This window comes from Adiantum capillus-veneris, chromosome 3, assembly GCF_014529385.1.
Source record: "Adiantum capillus-veneris isolate H3 chromosome 3, ASM1452938v2, whole genome shotgun sequence".
In the NCBI taxonomy this organism is placed as follows: domain Eukaryota; kingdom Viridiplantae; phylum Streptophyta; class Polypodiopsida; order Polypodiales; family Pteridaceae; genus Adiantum; species Adiantum capillus-veneris.
This window is the reverse complement of record NC_140933.1, coordinates 63,835,277-63,857,825: the sequence shown is the minus strand read 5'-3', so window position 1 is coordinate 63,857,825 and position 22,549 is coordinate 63,835,277. Positions and strand designations below refer to the sequence as shown.

Below are 22,549 nucleotides of genomic sequence, written 5' to 3'. Positions count from 1 at the left end.
GCCTTCACTTTTGCGGATGAAATTCTTGGCCAGCGGCCATTTCACATAAGCCATGCAATGTCTTGGCATTTGTGATTTCAAAAAGGGAGTCTTAAAAATTAAATAAAAATCAAGGAACAAATAAAGTTAGTGTTTGTCACATTCTCGTGACAGGAATTGTCCCTCTACGTCGCTCACAAGCCTCTACCTAGCTGAAGTTAGTTGCGGCAACCGCTACCTGACTAGAAATCTGGCATCGTGGCAACTGTGGCCGTCACCACGTGTGCCATGCCGATCTCCTTTGTCAAATCTTTATCACCGTTATCTCTGTCCAGCTTGCCTTTGCCGTTTTCCTCTTGTGAGTTCTTGCTTTTGCCTTTGGCTTCGCATTCCTGAGCCAAACAAAGTGGCTTCTCCTATTTATAACGACGACTCTTGGGCCTCGTGGGTATCGATGCAACTAACTGAGTAGTGGTTATGCCTTCCTCGTGAGAATTCGGAGGCAAATGGGTGGCCAGGTCCTTAGTACGTGCCGAGGTCGCTAACTGAGTACTAGCCCTGCCATCCTTGTCCAGCTTGCCTTTGCCTCCGTCCTCTAGCGAACTCGTGCATTTGCTTTTGGTTTCACAATCCCGAGCCAACAAGTTGACAGTTTCCTTGAGGACTTCATCCGTGCATAGGCTACTAATTGGGCGTTGGTCGATCCACTTGCCTCTGTCCTCTAGCAAACTCGTGCATTTGCTTTTGGTTTCACAATCCCGAGCCAACAAGTTGACAGTTTCCTTGAGAACTTCATCCGTGCATAGGCTGCTAATTGGGCGTTGGTCGATCCACTTTCCATAGCCAATAGTTGGTGTTTGTCATGGTCCATCATCATTGATGCCAAGGCTATGTGGAAATGACGATCAAAGCAATCAAAGAAACTGCCCAAGGCCCAAGACCAATGTGGGATCCCAAGATGCACTCTTGGAGACTTCACATGCTGATATGGCATTTTTGAATCGACAACATAATCACCCCCAAAATTACCCAAGATGCGTTGCCCTTACTCATCCTCACGAACTGCATCTCAAAACGCTAGCCAAACTAATCTAGACCCCTTTGTCACTACTTCAGCGTTTTCAAAACGCCGTGTTGAATTGCTGCCTAAAAAGACCTCGTAGCTACAACCTCGCAAAGTATGGTAGTCCTCCCCACCTTCAATGTCTCAAAATGCTAGCCCACTAGCTGCAACCTGTGCGTCGGCACTTGATTTTTTGCCTGCGTTTTAAAACGCTGCCGGTGCTACCATTTTGTGCTTGCGTTTTAGATGTTGCGAGGAGTGAAGCTAGATGGTCCAGAGCGCTACCCTTCCCATCCATACCTTCAAGACAGCTACACAAATTCCTCGTCTTCTCAACGGTGCTGATTCTCTCCACGTTGCTCTGATACCATGTGAAAGTTGACGATGCGGAAGTGTTGTCACAAACTGTTGATGTGTAAAGCCACTGAAGATCCAACCGACCTACAAATCACGCTGATAGGTTGATGACATGGCAGTTGTACGGATGCCTGCGTTTTGCGCTGTTGTTGCTGACGTGGTAGGGTGTACGGAAATCCTTGAAAACGTGCTGGCTGCTTTCTGTGCCATGCCAAGGGCAACCCTGGGGGTCAAGGACCGGGCCAAGGGTCAATTGTCAGTGGGAAGGCATTCCTAGGCCAGGTGGCCGCCCTAGTGTGTTGGACGCATCACGCTTCTTGAGTGTGGCTTGGCAAGCAACGCAGAAGCCGCAAACTCTTCCTCTCTCCTTGGCTACAGGGCAGCGCGTCGCCATAGCGATTGCAGGCTTCGGTTTCACATAAAAAGGCCTTAGGCCAAGGGCCTTGGGCACTAAATTAAATCAAGGGGGGGTGCCCCCCCCCCCCCCTTTTCCCTACTCTCTTGGTTATTCCCTTCAAGTTCGGCAGGAGACTCAAGAAAAAATCATTGATAGCATACAACGTTGTCGAGGTGTCCAAAGTAAAGCAGTTCAGTTGATTTTTCTGTAAATTCAAAAAATTGATCAAGATCGAAGTACGTACACCTTTTACAAGGTAGAAGATTCGTTTGGACAACGACTAAAAGTGATTGGAGATTTCAAACATTCAAAAGTCCAAGCACGGTTTTGTTTTCCGGCAATCATACATGTACGAATTGCGGTTGCGGACGTAATTAGCACGGCTAATTACTGGCATCTGCGGTGCACCGTATGGCTACGAGCTTTTTGAATCAAGGTATTCTTCTTTCTCTTACTAGAGTCGCCATGGATTCCGATATCAATATGACTTTTGATTTCGAGCATCATACACCCGATCTTCCCAATGATGGCTCGCGGCCGGATACTCTCACAGAGGGTACCCGTGCAACTACATGAGGAGATGACCCTTACAATTTGCTTGATATTCAAGAATTTCGAGCACTTCAAGCACGCATGTCTGTGATGAAAAAGAATTTTGCATCTTTGAATGAAAATGTTAGTAAATTATCCACTTTAGTAGTGCAATTTATGGAATAGGAGGCCAAGGGCTCTACTGATACACATATGCAGGAGCAAGGCTCCAATAAGGGACAAGGTAACCCTTCGGTTTCTCTGCACTCTCTCACTCAAAGGGAGGTAGACGATTTTGCCATGACATATATATGTCGGCAGACATACCTGATGGCCATGAGCACAAAAGTACTTATGTGAAGCAAGGCTTCAATTTTTTATTTTTCCGAGAAAAAGATCCTTCTATCAGTTAATGAAAACTGCCCATAGGGCTACAACCACCTCTGCAAGAGAGGGCTACAACAATCATGATGGGGAGACTCTCCCAATGAAAAGACAACAAATGTACAATGAGGCTAAATCAAGAGATGGGAGGAGGGAAGAGCCACACAGGTGGACGGTAGTGCCATTTGAGCACACCCTGGACCATGGTAAAGAAAGGCCCAGGACGCCAGAGTCGAAGGAAAGCCTCTCTGCGCTCCCGCATGCGGTCAGAGCTGCCCTGGAGTCTCTCGAACTATCCTCTGAAAGTATGGATGAGCTCTAGCCAGAGATCCCGAACAGTCTCTGCTAGTGGTACAGGGCGAGCCTCGAAGATGCGGAAGCAACGGGCCTGCCAGATGAACCAGAGTGTCAGGCCGCTGATGAGCTCCCAACACTTCTCTGTCTCACTGCACCACTCCTGTGGAGTAAGCTCTGTAGTAGGCTGGAGTGTAGGTCGACCCCCTTGCATCACTATCATCCTGCTGGTGGAGGATAGCTCAAACTGAAGTGCTGGGCCCGTGAGAGTAGACCAAGCAGCTGCTCCCCATGTGTACTGCCGAGCTGTGGAAAGAGCTGGCATCAGTCGAAGAACACGAAGCCACACCTGCTATGCCAAAGGACAGTCCCAAAGACAATGACATTGACTCTCCACAAGATGGTCACAAGCTGCACATGCGGCCAAGAGACCACTATGTACAAGCCAGCTCCTAATTGCTGTAGCTCGGTGTGCAACCAGCCACTGGAACAAAGTGACTCACCTCGGGTGTCTGCACATGCGGCCAAGAGACCACTATGTACAAGCCAGATCCCAATTGCTGTAGCTCGGTGTGCAACCAGCCACTGGAACAAAGTGACTCACCTCGGGTGTCTGGAGTCCCACAACCTCTCCCAAAAGGCTGCCAAGAACTCAGCTGTGAGACCTTCTCCTGCTAATGAGGTACTGCAGCAGCAGGACGAGCCTCTCTCTGCGCTCCCAGTATGTGACCTCCCAGCCGAACAGTGTACTGAAAGAAAGGGACACCTGGATGGTCTGTTGAGGAGAAAGGTCCCTCCAAAGCCACTCTCTAGGATCCCACTCTACTCGTGCCAGTGGCCAGTTCTCCCAAGCCCACAGTCTCCAGTGGCCAGTCTCAAGAGCTGTTGGGTCGAGATCTATGACACAAGTCCTCCCACAGATGCCCACCACTCGGATCCTCTGAAAACAACACTTTGCCACCTGTGGAGCCTCTACTGCAACTCTGTGTAAACGTTTCTCACCTTGTAGCTCGAAAAACAAGGAGGGTATAGTCTCTGAGCAAGCTCGAACTGAGATGAGAACCTCCATTCGCGTGAAGGCTCCCCGCTCCCATCCATCTGGGCGTTGCTGATTCGAGAGGTGTGAGCCACAACTGGTACGGCCTCTGAGATGTCCTAACACATGCTCTGCACCCCTCTCATGCCCTGTCATTGAATGCCCTGAAGCTCCTCTAACAAGCCTGAAAACTGTAACGAGTCACCTAAAGAGCGTGGTGGACCCTTTGCCATGGGACCCCAGGAAACATGAGACCGACTACCAACCAAGTGGCCTCTCTGAGTGCTAACCATGGGGTTCCAAACAAGGGGTTGTCTCAAGCGCTCCTCCGTGCAAGTAGGCTATCGTTGCTCCAAGCCTCTCCGCAGTTGCTCCCAAGATCAGAGCAGACTCAGAGCGAAACGGTCTTCCAGTCTCCTGCTCAAGCCAACTCTGCGCATCTCTGTGAAAGTCCATCTAGTTGAGGGTCGTCAGGGGCCTCTAGCCTGAGGCACCCTAGCACTAAGCTGCTGAAGCAAGAACTCCTCCCAGAGCTTCTCACCTGGAAGAAGTCCTTTGACATGAACTTCCCAAGAAGGGCTCTGTTCTGCTGTGTTGTGTCTATGATCCCCAACCCTTCCTGAGAACAAGGAAGAGTGATGACCTGCCATGCCACTTTGGCCCGGGCTATCTGAGTGTCACGCCCTGACCAAAGGAAGTTCCTGATCAACCTCTCTACCTGGTTGATACAAGAACTTGAGAAGATCCAACAAGAAGTGATGTACCACATAGTAGCCAACAACACCTGGTTGGCCACTACAACTCTGCCTGCCAGAGAAAGTTGTGCGGAGCTCCAATGTAACAACTTCCTCTTGATAGATAGGAGGAGGGGAGTAATCTGCTGCTCGGGAGTCAAGTCCAAACCAACCTGATAGCCCAGGTATTGAACTGCAGTCCCTGGGGGAATCCACTTGAAACCCTCGCCTGGCATCCAATCGGGCGTAGGAGCACTACCAACCGAGAAAGCCATTGTCTTTCTCCAGTTGATCAGTGCGCCAGATGCACAACAGAAAGTCTCAAGAGCCTGCTCACGCTTGTGAAGGTTGGCCTCATGGCCATCCAAGTACAAGGCTGAGTCGTCTGCAAACTCAACGTCCAATAGCTCATCTCCCCGAATAGGAAGTGCTAAGCCACGTAAACCAACGTGCTGTGAAACCAAAAACCTGCTCATCGCCTCAGCATAGAACAGAAAGAGGAAGGGGGCAAGAGGGCAGCCCTGTGTGACCGAATGTGTGAGCATAAATCGATCACCTCTACCTCTTGACAAAAGTACCCGACTGTGTGGTCGTCTGTACAAAGCTGACACCCCTTTGATCCAAGCATCTGAAAAGCCCAAAGTGCCCTCCAAAAAGTCCCAGTCAACTCTGTCGTAGGCCTTCTCAAAATCGAGAAGAAGAATCACCAGATCCTCACCATGGAGCCGTGCGAGGGCAGAAGCCTCCCAAAAAGTAAAGATGTTGTCAAGGATACTACGCTCCTTGACAAAACCTGTCTTGAGTCCCATGTATAATGCTCTCTAGGAGTGGCTGAATCCTCAAACTTAGAGCCTTGGTAAGAACTTTGTAGGCTGAGTTGAGGATGGTGATGGGGCGCCACTGTCGAATCTCATCCAAGGAGCCACCCTCCTTGGGAATGAGGTAAATCAGGCCCTCACTCATGCTGTCAGGCATCTCTCCTGTGTGCAAGATGTACTGAAAAGCATTCCCAGTACTCCAAGAAAAAGCTGGGAGTCAAGCCATCCTCAGCTGGACAACTAAGTGCTCTAAGAGTCGTGTGTAGCTCCTCTAGCTGAAGAGGCAGCTCAAGCCTCTGACGCATCTCCTCAGTCACAAGACAAGGCATTTGTGCCCACACCTGCTCTCTATATGCATCCTGATGCTCTGACTGAGGCTTTGCAGACAGTAAATCACGGTAGAAGTCAGTGACAACTGCATGCATGTCCTCTGGCTCTGAAGCAACTGACCTGTCGGGCCTCCTCAACTGACTGACCTTGGCATGTGTATGCCAAGGTCCCACTGCCTCAAAGAAAGCGCCCGTCACTCTGTCACCCACCTGGGTCCACTGAGATACCTGTCGATGGAAAGCAGACTCATGGCGTCTCTCCTCTGTGCTGACGAGCTCCTGGCGAGCCTGCTGTAACTGTTGTTCCAACCAAGGACTGTCTGGATGTTGCTCTTGCATCCTTTGCAAGGAAGCAACGCCCCATCGGAGACGCTGCTCCTCTCTCGTTGCAGCCAGGCGAGCTGAAGACTCCCGAAGAAAGAGTCGACTAAGCTGAGCAAGTCCAGAGGCCACTCTGTCAGCAGGAGAATCTTGCATGTCTAAGCTCTCTTTCCAAAGAGCCTCCACTCGCTCTCCAAGCGCTGAGTCCAGCAAGACCCTCTTTGGGATACGAAGCATCGTGCTCCCCCTCCTCTGCCTATCGGTCACTGTAAGGATCACTGGAGCATTGTCTGAAAAGGAAGTCCCTGCCAGAATGCCACCTGAAGTCACAGAAGTTTCACTAGCGTAGAAGCGATCTATCCGAGATAGATTCACGCCTCCCACTCTGCGGTCCGAACGAGAGAAGGCCAGGCTGTCTGGGGGCCTCACAAAATTGGAATGTTGCCACACATCTGAAATCCGCAGTCATACAAACCTCTCCCAAGCTGCCAGCTCAACTCTATGCAGAGTAGTATGTCTACCACCAATCTTGTCAGAGGGTTCCTCTAACATGTTGAAGTCACCCCCTATGCACCATTGCTCTGTCTGCGGCAGAGACTCAACAATCTGAGACCAAAACTTTTCACGTGCACTCGCCACATTGGACGCATAGATGTTCAGGAAGCCCGCGAGACAACCCTGAACCTGCATAGTGATCCATTGAGCCTTGCCTGGCACAATAATCCCTTTGCCCACAATGGCCTGCTTCAAAGAATCCGCAATAGTTATACATACCCCGCCCTGGATGCCTCCAGGTCCTAATGCAGCTGACCAAAAAGTCTCATCGTGCACGCAAGAGCTGACCACAACATCTAATGAGGCTCTCACACAGATGATGCTCCTGTAGCATAAGAAGGTCAATCTCTCCTCCCACAAGGCATCGTTGAAGCTCCTAACGCAATTGGCCCCTCTGATGCTGAAACTGGGGCCCACCTAGTCCATGTACGTTCCATGAGACGATCCTCATGAGGAGCAAGAGAGAACTGATGCTGCCGTAGCAGCTAACCGTGCTATCTTCAAGGCAGGCTTGGATGGAGAGTAATCTGCATCCAAGCGTCCTCGAGATAGGCGTGACTGCAAAGAGTGTCTAGCCCAGGCCCAAGTAGACCGAGCCGTGCGTAAAGCAACCTCCTCTGTCCAAGAGTCCTCATGTATGTGTACATAGCATGGCGGGCTCTGCATGTCAGCAAAAAAGTGAACCACAATGTGTCTACATCCTGCTGCGTCTGGAGGTGTCACAACAAACTTGGCCAATGGCCAAAGAGTCTGAAGCAAGTCTGTAACCCCTAGGTCTCCCATGTGGTGAGAGAACTCTAGGGGTCTGTGTCTGTAGCCACTCCAACACTGAGTCTGTAGTCCACTCAGCCTCGTCCCTGCCGCATAGGGGAAAAGAGAAGCCAATCGTTGAGTCCAAGGCCTCTATCCCCCTAGCTGCAAGGAACATGACATGAACTCTGAAGCAGGCTGCCTCAAGGTCTGGTGAGGGGTCGCCGAGAAGCCGTGTAAAGTCATAGGCAAAGAAATCCCAACGACGACGAATGTCGAAGCTCGTCATACCTTGAGGAACTGTTGCAAAGGGAGACGTCTGCACCAGAAGAGGGGTCGCAAGAAAGGCTGTCCCTCTCTTGCTAAGTGACTCGTGGCAAAGGCGCTGCCAAGAGATCTCCTGGCAGCCAAGGAAGGCCCTGCCCCTTGGGATGGCTGTGGGACTGGAGGGGGAGGAGGTGAGGGAGCAGGGGGAGAGGGGGTTCGACAGAGGTAGGAGGGCGAGATGTAGAGGGAGAAGGGGGGGGGGGGGAAGAGTGGGGGAACGGAGGAGGGGCTGTTGGGGGTGAGGTTGAGATGGAGGCTAGAGTAGGGACCTCGTCCTGCTGAAGAGGGTCGAATCGGTTTCCCGTGGGAACCCATTGCTGTTGGGCAGGGTCCTGAGGACCACTCTGAGTGCCAGGTTGGCGCGGAGGCCCCTGCCAATGTCGACCACGAACCTGCTGTCAGCCCTCCTTTGCTTGAGCCCCAGGCTCGGAGAGTGGCTTTGCCTACGTACTCTGTGACTCTGCCTGCTGCTGCTGGCCAGCCCTCCAGGGCTGGGGCTTGGGCCTGTGGTGTAGGTCGGGGTCTCCTCCGTGGACAGGCCTTCGCAAGTTGGCCCATCTCTCGACAAATGAAACACTACTCCATGCTCTGTATGAACCAACCCCCACTCACCCGAGGAAGTAGGATAACCTTGGGGAGAGTGTGGGCGTCCCTAACCAAAACATGTACTGAGGGAATGCCGGCCGCCTTGGCAGCAACTGAGGCTGCCGTGCGAGGTGTCTCCAGGACAGTCCCAATCACTGAGCCTATCCTCCACAAAAGTGGTAAGTACTCCCTCCACAAACCAGGAAAGCAGACGGAGATGGGAAGGTCTGCTTCCTCTACCAAAACATTTGAAGCTGGGTCAAAACCATGTGTCCACTGTCGAAAGTGGGCTCGAACTGCTCGGATGGTCAAGGGGCTCATCGCGATGACCTTGGACGCCATATCGGAGGTCTCAAACTCTATCTGATAGTAGCAGCGTCCAAGGAACTGAACGTCCAAGATCTTGCCCACCTCTATGAGGAGGCGGGCTTGGAGAAGATCAGGCAGCTCTCCTCTGTTGGGTCTGGTGCCGAGAATCTTGCAGATGACGGAGGTCGCCTTTAGGTGTTCCACCTCTGCGGCTAGGCTCGCTTGCTCTGTCGGTGATAGAGCAAGTCGAATGGTGGGCTCAGCGGGGTCGGGCGAGGGGACTTCATTGGAGTTCCTCTGCGGCGAAGCTTGAGCCTCCATCTGTGTCTGCTGCTGCGAAGAAGGGGCGGAGAAGCGTCGGCGAAGGGGGAAACTCCTGCTGGACCGAGCACGTTGAGGGTGCTGGTGAGGCTCGACAAGCAGGAGTGGCTAACGGTAGAGTGCAGGCGGGCGGGACAATGGGCTAACGAGAAAGTGTAGGTGGGCGGGGCAATGGGCTAACGGGAGGTGGACAAGGCAGCGGCGGGGAACGGGCGGGCAGCAGGTGGGGTTGGCGATGGGCAGGGTGATGGGACTGGCGACGGGCAGCGGGCAGGGCAGAGCACGCAGGAGGATGGGCAGAGGGGCTACGTGGGGGGGGGGGGGGGGGGGGGTGTGCGGGCAGCAATAGCGAGCTCGGATGCAAGGCTTCAATTTAGGCCTCTTGCATCGAAGTTCCAAAGTTCAGCATATGCTATGAGCATACGAAAATGGGAAACTTTGCAAGGTGTTTGCAGCTTAGTTCGATCAGTGTCAAGAAGACGTATCATACATCAGTTCTTACTGTAGCAGCAGATATGCCTATGAGCCATATTCAGGCGAGTTTTTATTTCGAAAACTCAAGACAACTGGCTACAACAGATCAACCAGGTTAGACAATTTCAAGTTTTCTTGTTTTCCTACATTTTCACCTTTAAGCTAGGATTGCCTATTGTACAAAGCAAAGTGCTTTGACAACATTCATGAGAAGCAAGGCTTCTAACCCGTGCCAAGATTCTGCGGTTGACTTCGAATCAACGACATTGGCACACAGTCGTAGGAATTTGGCAAAATAAGGATATAAGCTCACAATTTACGTATGACAACGGTGAATTGTGATGTATCCATGCCCGATTGTGCAAGGCACTTCTGGTATCGGCTCAATGTGTAGGGGCCATCATTGTCACCAAGGGCTTTCACCTCTACGTGCACAGCATGCTAGTGAGGTAGACATAATTACACCTCATTACTGTTTACGCTTCCGCTCTAACACCAACTACTCTGTCAAAAACGAGGTAATTTATTGATGTCTTAAAACATTTATTTATTTATGTTTATTTTGTGGTTGTCTAAACAACAACCCTACAAGGAACCTAAATCAGGGACTTAATTCACATGCAAAGTGCCATACTTAAGTCACCCTTGTACAATCACAACCACATACAAGGCAGGTGGATGAGGATGTGACTTACGTCACCTCTCTTTGCGAGAGCATCATACAAGTAGATTGTGATATGCTTATAGGATAAGCTACCAACCAGACATACAATGCACAACATCATACCATACGTAAAGGGTTCACACTATAGTAACTTAAGGAACGTTCCTCAGCCAACATTCTCTTCATCTTTTCTCTTTCTCTCAAGAATCAATGATAACCTTCTAAGTAGGATTTTGATACAGATTTTGTCTGTGCGTAGTCTTGAGTCAAGGTGCTTTGACGCTCAGCAAGAAAGTGGCAATCACGCCACAAAAATAAGTTATCTGCTTGTAATCCATCAGGGAATGTTTTAAAGATCGACCAGATCTACCAAGTTGAATTTCCATCGCTTCTAATGGATAAGCAAGCATCTCGCCATTAATGATGGTCTGGGTGTCACTTTCGCACCACGTACTTCAAGTGCGAAGATCATGCTGAGTTTTTGATGATTTAAAATTCGTACAAGATTCTCTATACCACGGTGTATGGATGCGATAAGTGTTTCAGACACACGATTCAAAAGTGATAATTTCTAGGGATATGACCCACTTGTGATTTATAAATCACTTTATACGTGTTGATTGGTCATTTATTGGCCTCTTTACAGCTGTACTTTCAAGGAAAGGTGTTTAAAAACTTGCCAAGGGTAGTCCATAAGTTCCTTCCAGATCCTCACCCAAGAATTTCGATTGCCAAGGGCAAACCCAGGGGTTCGGATTGCCGAGGCAACACCCACGGTTAACAACTTAAATTTCTTTATCTTCACTTACTCTATTTTTGGTGTTTCACTGTTCACAGGTCACATGAATTTTGGTCATATATCTTTCTAGGTGGAAAGATGCACTGGCTATCCGGGTAAGTGTAACCTATCTTCAATCTCATCATAAGCATTTGGTTTGGTTAAGTTTGGTTACGCTCTACAAGTGGGATGTATTTGCTCTTTAGTCACATGACAAGGTCATGTACGAGCATAGCATTTTGAGAAAGTAGTGTGACTTTCTCTTATACCTGCTCATCAAGATATCATGACGAGTTCGTCTCCTATTGCAACAGTTACAGATCTACATGGTAGCATTCTATTTGGCACATGTTGTTAGTCACAAGGTGTGAAACATGGTCCAAGAACTCATGGAGTTCGGTTTAGCCTGTGTGGAGCAAAGTATATGAGGGTCCCTCTCGCTCATGTTGCTGAGTGTTTATGATTATCTCCACACACAAGTACATCTCGTACTTCCGAGATGTCACTTTCTTGACATCATCTTCTGAGACGTATTCCATATGTGGAGAATATTTGGGACTGACACTAACGCCTGTTTCCTAATGATGTGTCGTGACAGAGTCTCTAGGTGCTGGTCACATCCATTGGTTTGACCATTTTGAGCACACAGTATCAAGAACAAATTGGATGGCCAAAAATTGTCGGTGGGTACTAAGAATAGACTTGTTACGGTTACAAGTATTGTAAACAACATTGACGGATGGTTGTTTACACTTATAGTAAGGCTATGCTCTCTTAATGAAAATGTTTTATGGTTGGTACCTAGATGTGATTATTTTTCACAGTCTATTATGGTCCAATGGTTTAGCAAGGCTTTCAAGCAATGGGTTATTTATCCATTGTGCTATTCACCATACGCATTGGCATTTGAAATCATGAAAATACAGCTTCGAGTAATTTTTTTTGCTAAACGGATGCACACTAGGTGTTATGGGCCCTCTTACTTGGAACGACATGCAAATTCATGAAGGTGATAGCTTACGAAGCATTTTGCACCACACGTGCAATATATCTAGGATATTTATTGTGGGTTTACCAACCACTGTACGAGGTCACGACTCAGTGTGGGTGGTCGTAGATCGGTTGACTAAACTATGCAAGTTTATTTTAAACCAAGGCAACAATCAAAACTCCGAATTTAGCTAAGTTATTTGTGGACAATCTGTAAAAGTTGTGTGGATTGCCAAGTAACATTGTGAGTGATCGTGATCCCAAGTTTAATAGTCATTTTTGGAGGGCTGTGTTTAAACGATTGGGTACACAACTCAACCTAAGTACAACCGATTATCTTGAAACGGATGGTCAGACTGAACGAGTAAACCAAGTGCTAGTGGGTATGCTACTTAGCAAGAAACAATCAGACTGGGCAGAGTATCTACCTCTTCTTGAGTTTTTTTTTGTTTTATAAAAAGATCCTTCTATTAGTTAATGAAAACTGCCCATAGGGCTACATCCACCTCTGCAAGAGAGGGCTACAACAAGCATGGTGGGGAGACTCTCCCAATGAAAAAACAGCATATGTACAATGGGGCTAAATCAAGAGATGGGAGGAGGGAAAAGCCACACAGGTGGACAGTAGTGCCATCTGAGCACCCCCTGGACCATGGAGTAGAACGGCCCAGGGCGCCAGAGTCGAAGGAAAGCCTCGCGGCGCTCCCGCATGCGGTTGGAGCTGCCTTGTAGTCCCTCAAGCTGTCCTCTGAGAGTATGGATCAGCTCTAGCCAAAAGTCACGAACAGTCTTTGCTGGTGGTACAAGGCGAGCCTCAAAGATGCGGAAACAACGGGCCCGCCAGATGAACCAGAGAGCTAGGCCGCTGATGAGCTCCCAACACTCCGCTCTCTCACTGCTCCACTCCTGTGGAGTAAGGTCTGTAGCAGGCTGGAGTGTAGGTCGACCCCCCTGTATCACTATCATCCTGCTGGTGGAAGATAGCTCAAACTGAAGTGCCGGGCCCGTGAGGGTGGACCAAGCCGCTGCCCCCCAAGTGTACTGTCGAGCCGTGGAGAGGGGAGGCATCAGCCGAAGAACTCGTAGCCACACCTGCCGGGCCGAGGGACAGTCCCAAAGACAGTGACCCTGACTCTCCACCAACTGGTCACAGGCTGTACATGCGGCCGAGAGACCACTATGTACAAGCTAGCTCCCTACTGCTGTGGCTCTGTGTGCAACCAACCACTGGAACAAGGTGACGCGCCTCGGCTGTCTGGAGTCCCACAGCCTCTGCCAAAAAGCTGCCAAGAACTCAACTGTGAGACCCTCCTCCTGCCAATGACGTGCTGCAGCGGGGCGGGCCTCACTCTGTGCTGCAAGTATATGACGTCCAAGCCGAACAGTGTACTGAAAGAAAGGGACTCCTGGGCGGTCTGCAGAAGAGAATGGGTCCCTCCATAGCCACTCACCAGGATCCCACTGTACTCGTGCCAGTGGACAGCACTCCCAAGCCCATAGCCTCCAGTGTCCTGTCTCAAGAGCTGCTGGGTCAGGGTCTATGACGCAAGTCCTCCCACAGATGCCCACAACTCGGATCCTCTGGAAACAACACTCTGCTACCTGCGGGGCCTCTACTGCAACTCTCTGTAGTCGTCCCCCACCCTGAAGCTCGAAGAACAGGGCTGGGACAGTCTCTGAGCAAGCCCCGACTGAAATGAGAACCTCCAGTCGTGTGAAGGCTCCCATCCACCAGGGTGCCACTGGCTCGAGAGGCGTGAGCCAGTCAGCTGGAACTGACTCTGAGATGTCCTGACACATGCTCTGAACCCCTCTCATGCCCTGTAGCTGGACAACCTGCACCTCCTCTGACAAACCTGTGAACTCTAGCCAGTCACCTAGAGAGCGCGCTGGACCTGCTGCCATGGGACCCCAAGAAACATGAGGCCTACTCCCAACCAAGTGGCCTCGCTGAGTGCTAACCATGGGGTTCTAGACGAGGGGCTGCCGTAGGCGCTCCTCCGTGCACGTCGGTTGTCTCTGCTCTAGGCCACGCCGTAATAGCTCCCAAGAACGAAGCAGACTCACAGCGAATCGGTCCTCCAGTCTCCTGCTCAAACCAACTCGACGCAACTCTGTAAAGATCCATCTGGTCGAAGGTTGCCAAGGGCCTCCTGACTGAGGCACCCTGGCACGAAGCCTCTGCAACAAGAACTCCTTCCAGGGCTCCTCGCCTGGAAGAAGTCCTCTGACGACGAACTTCCCAAGAAGGGCTTTGCTCTGCTGCGCTGGATCAATGATCCCAAGCCCTCCCTGAGAACAAGGAAGTGTGATGACCGACCAAGCCACCTTGGCTCGGGCAATCTGAGTGTCGCGACCTGACCAAAGGAAGTTCCTGATCAGCCTCTGTACCTGGCTGATGCAAGAACTCGAGAAGATCCAGCAAGAAGTGATGTACCACATAGTCGCCAACAACACCTGGTTGGCAACTACTACTCTACCAGCCAACGAAAGTCGGGCTGAGCTCCAATGTAACAGCTTTCTCCTGATGGACAGGAGAAGAGGAGCAATCTGCTGCTCGGGGGACAAATCCAAACCAACCTGACAACCCAAGTACCGAACTGCAGTCCCTGGAGGAATCCACCTGAAACCCTCTCCTGGCATCCAATCTGGCACAGGAGCACTACCAACCGAGAAAGCCACTGTCTTTCTCCAGTTGATCAGTGCGCCCGATGCACAGCAGAAGGTCTCCAAAGCCTGCCCACATCTGTGTAAATTGGCCTCCTGGCCCTCTAAGTACAAGGCTGAGTCGTCGGCAAACTCAGCGTCCAGAAGCTCATCTCCCCGTAGAGGGAGTGCTAAGCCCCTCAAACCAACCTGCTGTGACACCAAAAATCTGCTCATCGCCTCTGCATAGAACAGAAAGAGAAAGGGGGCAAGAGGACAACCCTGTCTGACCGATCGTGTGAGCATGAAGCGCTCACCTCTACCTCCTGCCAAGAGCACCCGTCTGTGAGCCTGTCTGTACAAAGCTGACACCCCTCTGATCCAAGCCTCTGAGAAGCCCATCCTGCGTAGCGTGCCCTCTAGAAAGTCCTAGTCGACTCTGTCGTATGCCTTCTCAAAATCGAGAAGAAGAATCACAAGGTCCTCCCCACGGAGCCGTGCAAGGGTAGAAGCCTCTCAAAAAGTGAAGATGTTGTCAAGGATACTGCGTTCCTTGACAAAACCTGTCTGAGTCCCATGTATAAGGCTCTCCAAAAGTGGCTGAATCCTCAAACTCAGAGCCTTGGCAAGAATTTTGTAGGCTGAGTTGAGAATGGTGATGGGGCGCCACTGTCGAATCTCATCCAAGGAGCCACCCTCCTTAGGAATGAGGTAAATCAGGCCCTCACTCATGCTATCCGGCATCACTCCTGTGTGCAGAATGTACTGAAAGGCACTACAAAGATCTGGGCCAAGCAGGTCCGAGTACTCCAAGAAGAAGTTGGGAGTCAGCCCATCCTCACCTGGACAGCTACCACGAGGGAGGGCCCTAAGAGCCGTGTGCAGCTCCTCAAGCTGAAGAGGTAACTCAAGCCTATGCCGCATCTCCTGAGTCACAAGACAGGGCATCTGTGCCCAAACCTGCTCCCTGCATACATCCTGTCTCTCTGACTCGGGCTCAGCCGACAGTAGCTCACGGTAAAAGTCAGTAGCGACTGCACACATATCCTCAAGCTCACAAACAACTGACCCATCGGGTCTCCTCAACTGATTGACCTTGGCATGCGAGTGCCGAGGTCCCACTGTCTCAAAAAAACCACCTGTCACCGTGTCACCCACTTGAGTCCACTGAGATGCCTGTCGATGAAAGCCGAACTCATGGCGCCTCTCCTCTGTGCAAGCAAGCTCCTGTCGAGCCTGCTGTAACTGCTCCTCCAACCATGGACTGTCTGGATGCTGCTCCTGCATCCTCTGTAGTGAAGCAATGCCTCGTCTGAGACGCTGCTCCTCCTCTCTCGCTGCAGCCCGTCGAGCCAGAGACTCCTGGAGAAAGAAGTGGCTAAGCTGAGCTAGGCCTGAGGCCACTCTGTCTGCAGGTGGAGCCTGGTTGTCCTTGCCCTCTGTCCATAGAGCCTCGACCCTCTCTCTGAGTGCTGAGTCCAACAAGACCCGCTCTGGGATGCGAAGCATCGTGCTCCCACTCCTCTGCCTATCTGCCACTGTGAGAATCACTGGTGCATGGTCCGAGAAGGATGTCCCTGCCAGGATGCCCACTGATCCCCCCAAGTCACTGAAGTGGTCACTAGTGTAGAAGCGATCTATGCGCGATAGATTCACTCCTCCCACTCTGCGGTCCGATCTAGAGAAGGCAAGACTCTCTGGAGGCCTCACAAAGCCAGAATGCTGCCATGTATCCGAGACCCTCAGCGTCATACAAAACCTCTCCCAAGCTGCTAACTCGACTCCATGCACAGTAGCATGGCTGCCTCCGATCCTGTCAGAAGGGTCCTCCAACATGTTGAAGTCCCCTCCTACACACCACTGGTCAACCTGTGGCAAAGACTCAACAATCTGTGACCAAAACTCTGCACGAGCACTCGCCACATTGGGCGCATAGATGTTCAGGAAACCCACAAGGCTACCCTGAACCTGCATAGTAATCCACTGAGCCCGGCTTGGTACAATAATCCCTCTGCCCACAATGGCCTGTTGAAGTGAGTCCGCAATAGTCATACATACCCCACCGTGGATGCCTCCAGGTCCAAAAGCAGCTGACCAAAAGGTATCATAGCGTCCACGCAAAATCTGACCACATCGCCGAATGCGGCTCTCAGACAAATGGTGCTCCTGAAGCATAAGGAGATCAATCTCTCCTCCCACAAGGCAACGCTAAAGCTCCTGACGCAATCGGCCCCGTTGTCGCTGAAACTGGGGCCCACCTAGTCCCTGCACGTTCCACGAGACGATCCTCATGGGGAGCGAGAGAGAACAGATGCTGCCGCAGCAGCAAGACGAGCTATCTTCGAAGCAGGCTTGGATGGGGAGTAATCCGCATCCGAGCGTCCTCTAGATAGGCGAGACTGCAGTGAGTGCCTGGTCCAAGCCCAAGCAGAGCGAGCCGTGCGTAAAGCAACCTCCTCTGTCCAGGAGTCCTCATGAATGAATACATAGCAAGGCGAACACTGCGTATCAGCAAAAAAGTACACCACAATGTGTCTACATCCTGCTGACTCTGGGGGTGTCACCGCAAACTTGGCCAGTGGCCACAACGTCTACAGCAAATCTGTAACGCCAAGTTCTCCCATGTGGTGAGAGAACTCGAGAACCTGTGTATGCAACCATCCCACCACTGAGTCGAGGGACCACTCTGTCTCAGTCCTGCCACAGAGGGGGAAGGAGAAACCAACTGCTGAGTCCAAGGCCTCTGTCCCCCTAGCGGCGAGGAACAAAGCGTGGACTCTGAAGCAGGCTGCCTCGTGGTCTGCTGCGGAGTCGCCAAGAAAACGAGTAAACCCGTAATCGAAGAAATCCCAGCGGCGTCGGAGGTCAATGCTCGTCAAACCACGCGGGATAGCTGCAAGAGAAGATGTCTGAATTTGCAGAGGGGGCAGCATGAAGGGCTGACCCTCTCTCGCTAGGCGACTCGTGGCAAAGGCGCTGCCAAGAGATCTCCTAGCCGCCGGCGAGGGTCCAGTCTCCTGAGCCGACTGAGGTACTGAAGCAGGAGGAGGGGGAGAAGGGGCTTGGGGGGGGGGGGCGGGGGAGAGGAGAAGCGGGGTGGGGCGGCAGAGACATGGGGGGTGAGCGGTAGGAGAGGGCGGGGGAGGGCATGAGGAGGAGGAGGGGAGATCGGAAGGCGGAGCGGCTGACGAGGGTGAAGCGGAGGTGGAGGCTGGCGAAGGAGGCTTCTCCTGCTCAAGAGGCCCAAAGCGGTTCCCCGTGGGAACCCACTGCTGCTGAGTAGGCACCTGGGGGCCACTCTGAGTGCCAGGCTGACGCTGTGGCCCTTGGCGTCGACGGCCACGGGCCTGCTACCACCCCTCCTCCGCTGGAGCCCCAAGCTCGGAGGGTGGCGCTGAATCTGTGCTCTGTGTCGCTGGCTGCGGCTGCGGCCCAGCCTTGGCAGGTTGGGGCTGAGGCTGGGGTGCGGGTCGTGGTCTCCTCCGTGGACAGGCCTTCGCTAGGTGGCCCATCTGTCTGCAAATGAAGCACTGGTTCGGGAGACCCGAGTACTCCACACTGTCGAAACCAACCCCCACTCACCCGAGGCAAAAGGATGACCTTCGGGAGCGTGTGGGTATCTCTGACCAAAACTCGAACTGAAGGGATGCCAGCTGCCTTGGCAGCTACTGATGTTGCCGTACGAGGTGTCTCCAGGACTGTCCCGATGGCGGAGCCAATCCTGGAGAGAAGTGGAAGGTACTCCCTCCGTAAACCCGGAAAGCAGACTGAGATGGGGATGTCTGCCTCCTCTACTAGCACATCCGAAGTCGGGTCAAAACCATGTCGCCACTGTCGAAAGTGGGCGCGTGATGCTCGGATGGCCAGTGGACTCATAGCAATGACCTTGGAAGCCATCTCGGAAGTCTCGAACTCAATCTGGTAGTACCCCCGTCCGAGAATCTGGACATCCAAGATCTTGCCCACCTCTGAGAGAAGGCGGGCCTGGAGAAGGTCTCGTAGCCCTCCTCTGCTAGGTCGAGTGCCGAGAACCTTGCAGATGACCGAAGTCGCCTGCAATCTCTCTACCTCTGCGGCAAGGCTCGCTTGCTCTGTAGGCGAGAGAGCAAGTCGAATGGTGGGCTCAGCGGGGTCGGGCGAGGGGGCTTCATCAGAGTCCCTCTGTGGCGAAGCTGGAGCCTCCATTTGTGTCTGCTGCTGTAGGGGAGGGGCGGAGAAACGTAGTCGAAAAACGAAGCTTTTGCAGGACCGAACCCGTCACTGGTACTGGCGAGGCCCGACGAGCAGGATGGCCGTCGTGAGGAAGGATTGGGAGGCGGGGCTGGGGGGCTGAGGCAGAAAACGGGGCGGCAGGCGGGAGTGGGGGAAAGCTGGCGAGCAGGTGGGCAGGGCGGGCATAGGGCTGCGGGCAGGCTGGGCAGCGCGCTGGCGTACGCGCAGCAGGTGTGGGCGGCGAGGGCAGGGGGGGAATGGGCAGCGGTGGCGCGCGAGGGCAGGGGGGGGAGGGGCAGGGGGAGGTTGCGATGGCGAGTGGGTAGCGCAACAGCAGCAGCGAGCAGCTTCAAGGCTTCTTGGGTATCTCACCTCTTCTTGAGTTTGCTTACAATAGTGCTAAGCATGTCACGACTGGTCACCGATTATGGTAGGGTTGGCAATTGAAAAACTCCAACAGGTTAAGGACTTTATTCAAGACCATATGGATATGCTGAAACTCGCTCGTCAGAATGTTCGACAAGTGTAAGATCGGTATAAGAAGTACGCTGATGAGAAACGTCGCCAAGTAACCTTCACGAAGAGGTATTTTTGCGTGTGCCAGAGCATTCAGAAAGTTTGAAGACTAAGCCAACACCTAATGTGGGCTTTCAAGATACTCAAGCGAGTTGGTGATCGAGCCCACAAACTCTCCTACCGGCACATTCTCGTATTCATCCGGTATTCCAAACGCTTGCATGGGGACGACATTGTTATTGACCAATAGATTTTGGTTGATTTCGTTGAACCTCCTCCCTAACCGCATGAACTTGAACGCATTTTAGACTATCATGATTTACGTACGCATCATCATGTACGTCGACAAGCTTTAGTCTAGTGGAAAGATCGACCTGAAGAAGGTGCCTCTTGGGAAACATTTAAGAAGAAATTTCTCACTTTTGTTTTCGAGGAGGAAAACACTTCTTCAAGGGGGGCCACCTCCATGCCATGGGGAACTACGCAGAAGAATCAAAGATCTTTCAAGCCACTACTTTTCTCAGAGATTGTGCCATGCAATGGTGGTACCAAGCTCCACACTCATAAGCTTTCATCTTCCTTCGGAGTGCAGATTCTGGCAGAGTGCGGTATCTTGAAATGCTTGCCACGGAAACCTTAGTAGATTACAATTTGAAATTGCACTTATCAGGTGTCTCTCCTCGAGGTGATAACCTTGGAGGTCCATTGTGATTGCTATATCATTGGACTGCCATCACTGCTACAGACACAGTGTTTGCCTAAGCCAATTTGGACCATTCAAGAGCTTATGGACCATGTTGCGGTCGGCTACAACCTCCTGGAAGGAACCTAACCCTAAGTTTGGTGTAGGGTTTAGGATGGAAAGTTAATTGTCTTTGAGAATGCTTTTTCAGTTTGATTTAGCAATTTTTTGACAACCTGTTTGAGAAATTGTTTGGAGATACTATTTAAAATTCACTTGAAATGGATGGTATCTATTGAAAATTTGTCTTGGTATTGATTTGAGAATTGTTTGACTTTGGTTTTAATACTGGTTTCAATGATTTGTGATTTACTGCCGGGTGGAGTACTGAAGAATTACTATTTGATAATGTTTGAACATCGAAACGATGCAAATTGAGTGTCTGTGGAGCGTTTCGTTGTATGCTGGAAAACTTGCAAGCGACGTAGGTTGCGGTGTGGGGAGCGTTTGGTTGTATCAGTCCTCTAAGCTCATGACCCGGGCCTTTTTAGGTTATTTGCGGGGGGAGTGAGGAGGTAGTCGTTGAGTAGCTTCATGCCGCAGACCATCTGTCTCGGAGGAGTGTTGAGCGGTGTTGTTTGTTGTGTCTTGTAACATGCATATGTGAGCATTTGTGCATTGTGATGTGTCAACCACTAAATATTCCTAATTGGGTGAGATTGCTTGGGTATGTAATTTTAGTGCATTAGGAACTCAGAAGTATCAAAGATCTTTCGAGCCACCACCATTCAAGGAGCCGCCTGTTCAATTCTACGTGTTTTATGGAAAGTTGTGTAACTGCTTGCTAAAATATTGTATATGTTTGCATAACCTTGGTTAGCTCTACATGTTTCATAAATTGTTGCTTAATTTTACACAGCGGGCAGTGGCTTTATTGTTATTACTCTATTCTACCAACTAGCATCGAATGTCTTTTTTGCATATGCAGGGCTTGCAATGGTATTCTGAGAAGCTGATGGTGGATGAAGATGGGGATGTGGCGCAAGAGTTTCTAGATGAAGTGACTTCACAAGCATCAGGTCCTCAGGTTGGATACAATAGGTTGCTTCCCAGCTTCAGGTTGAAGTTGAAAACAAGGCCTGCCAAGCTGAAAGGTTCAATGTGCACATATGATGGGAATGTAGTTCAAATTGTTGAGCCATTCATGAGTACAAAGCAAAAGAGCTGATCGGTTAAGCGCTGAAGTGGGAACCTTATCCTGGTTGCAAAGGTACATGTAACCTACAATTTCTGACTAGGGGATGGTTGAAGCTTGTTATGCGGCATGGCCAAGTAGGTTGAAAGTGTTCTTTGTTAAACAAGCTGAATGCGAATACAAGGGAGCTGGTGTCCCGCTCTTGCACATCCACAAGGCAGATTTTCTGAAAGGCCACCTAAATTCTTATGTGTCTTACCTGGCATGTACAGTCATTCTTTTCATAGGATTACAAAAAAGTCACTTCAACATGTCCAACTTACATGTGCTTGTCCCCTAACAAGGGGTACGCGTAACATTGTTCTCGTATGTTTGTGGTGATTGTACTCCCGATCAATCTCCCACTGTTTATCCTACAGTTCACTTTGATTCTACTCCCAATCAACTTCCTACAGTTTACCCAACTTTGATGTCATGTATACTGCCTCTGGCACAGTGAATGGACCTATTCTTTTCATAGTTCACTTTCAACTCTCTCTACTCTCTCTCTCTCTCTCTCTGTGTGTGTGTGTGTGTGTGTGTGTGTGTTTGTGTGCACGCGTGTGTACAAAAAAGAACCTGTATAGTGTGTACAAGAGACCTCTGGGATGCTCGTCGATGAAGCTGATGTTTCAAAGGAAGTACTAACAGTAGGAGTGTGATGTGTGTGCTACTTACGCTTAAGGTGGCATAGATGATGAGTGCCATATGAACCACCATGGGGGGCCAATGCCATGTAATGTGTCACTAATCCAAGCTGAAAAATACTGAGGAATGCATCCACAGTAAGAAATGAGTGTATCGGCTGCTTTGCTGCCCTGGAGGAGCTTGCTGACGTATCCCATTGGCCACCAAGAGTACGCAGCAACTCCAACCAGATCAGTCAAGGTAGCAGACGTAGGAGAAGATTGTGATCCCAGGATATGAGCACAAGCAGCCTTCCAAATAATCCATAGCATGATGCAACAAATCATAGCTAAAACTATATCTTGCAGATGGATATCAAAGGCGTACAATAGAAGAAACCACCTTGAGAGATGCCCATTTGTACATGTCGATTTGTCCTCTAGGCGGAGCATGCCAATCGGTAGGAATAGCCTCATCAATCCCTAGCAATGAAATCCATAGCTAGCAAGGAGGGCTCTAGCCAGCTGTATACAGATGAGGTTGGACCACCCTCCCGTCGAGCCCCATCAATGCGAGTCCTCTCCAAGGTATCGACCTTACTGGTCTATGACATAAGCATTACATATCAGATGATGC

The 22,549-nt window shown here is 50.9% G+C and overlaps 1 protein-coding gene across 1 annotated transcript in view; it reads left to right on the top strand.

Annotated features, from left to right (window-relative positions):
- LOC147461021 (uncharacterized) overlaps positions 1 to 21,771 on the top strand; it is a 35,040-nt gene extending 13,269 nt beyond the window's left edge. The window contains exon 2 of the mRNA XM_086508677.1: positions 21,041 to 21,771. Within this exon, the coding sequence (XP_086364803.1) occupies positions 21,041 to 21,280 (240 nt within the window). The 3' untranslated portion in view covers positions 21,281 to 21,771. The remainder of the gene's footprint in view (positions 1 to 21,040) is intronic.
- Positions 21,772 to 22,549: the final 778 nt, after the last annotated feature.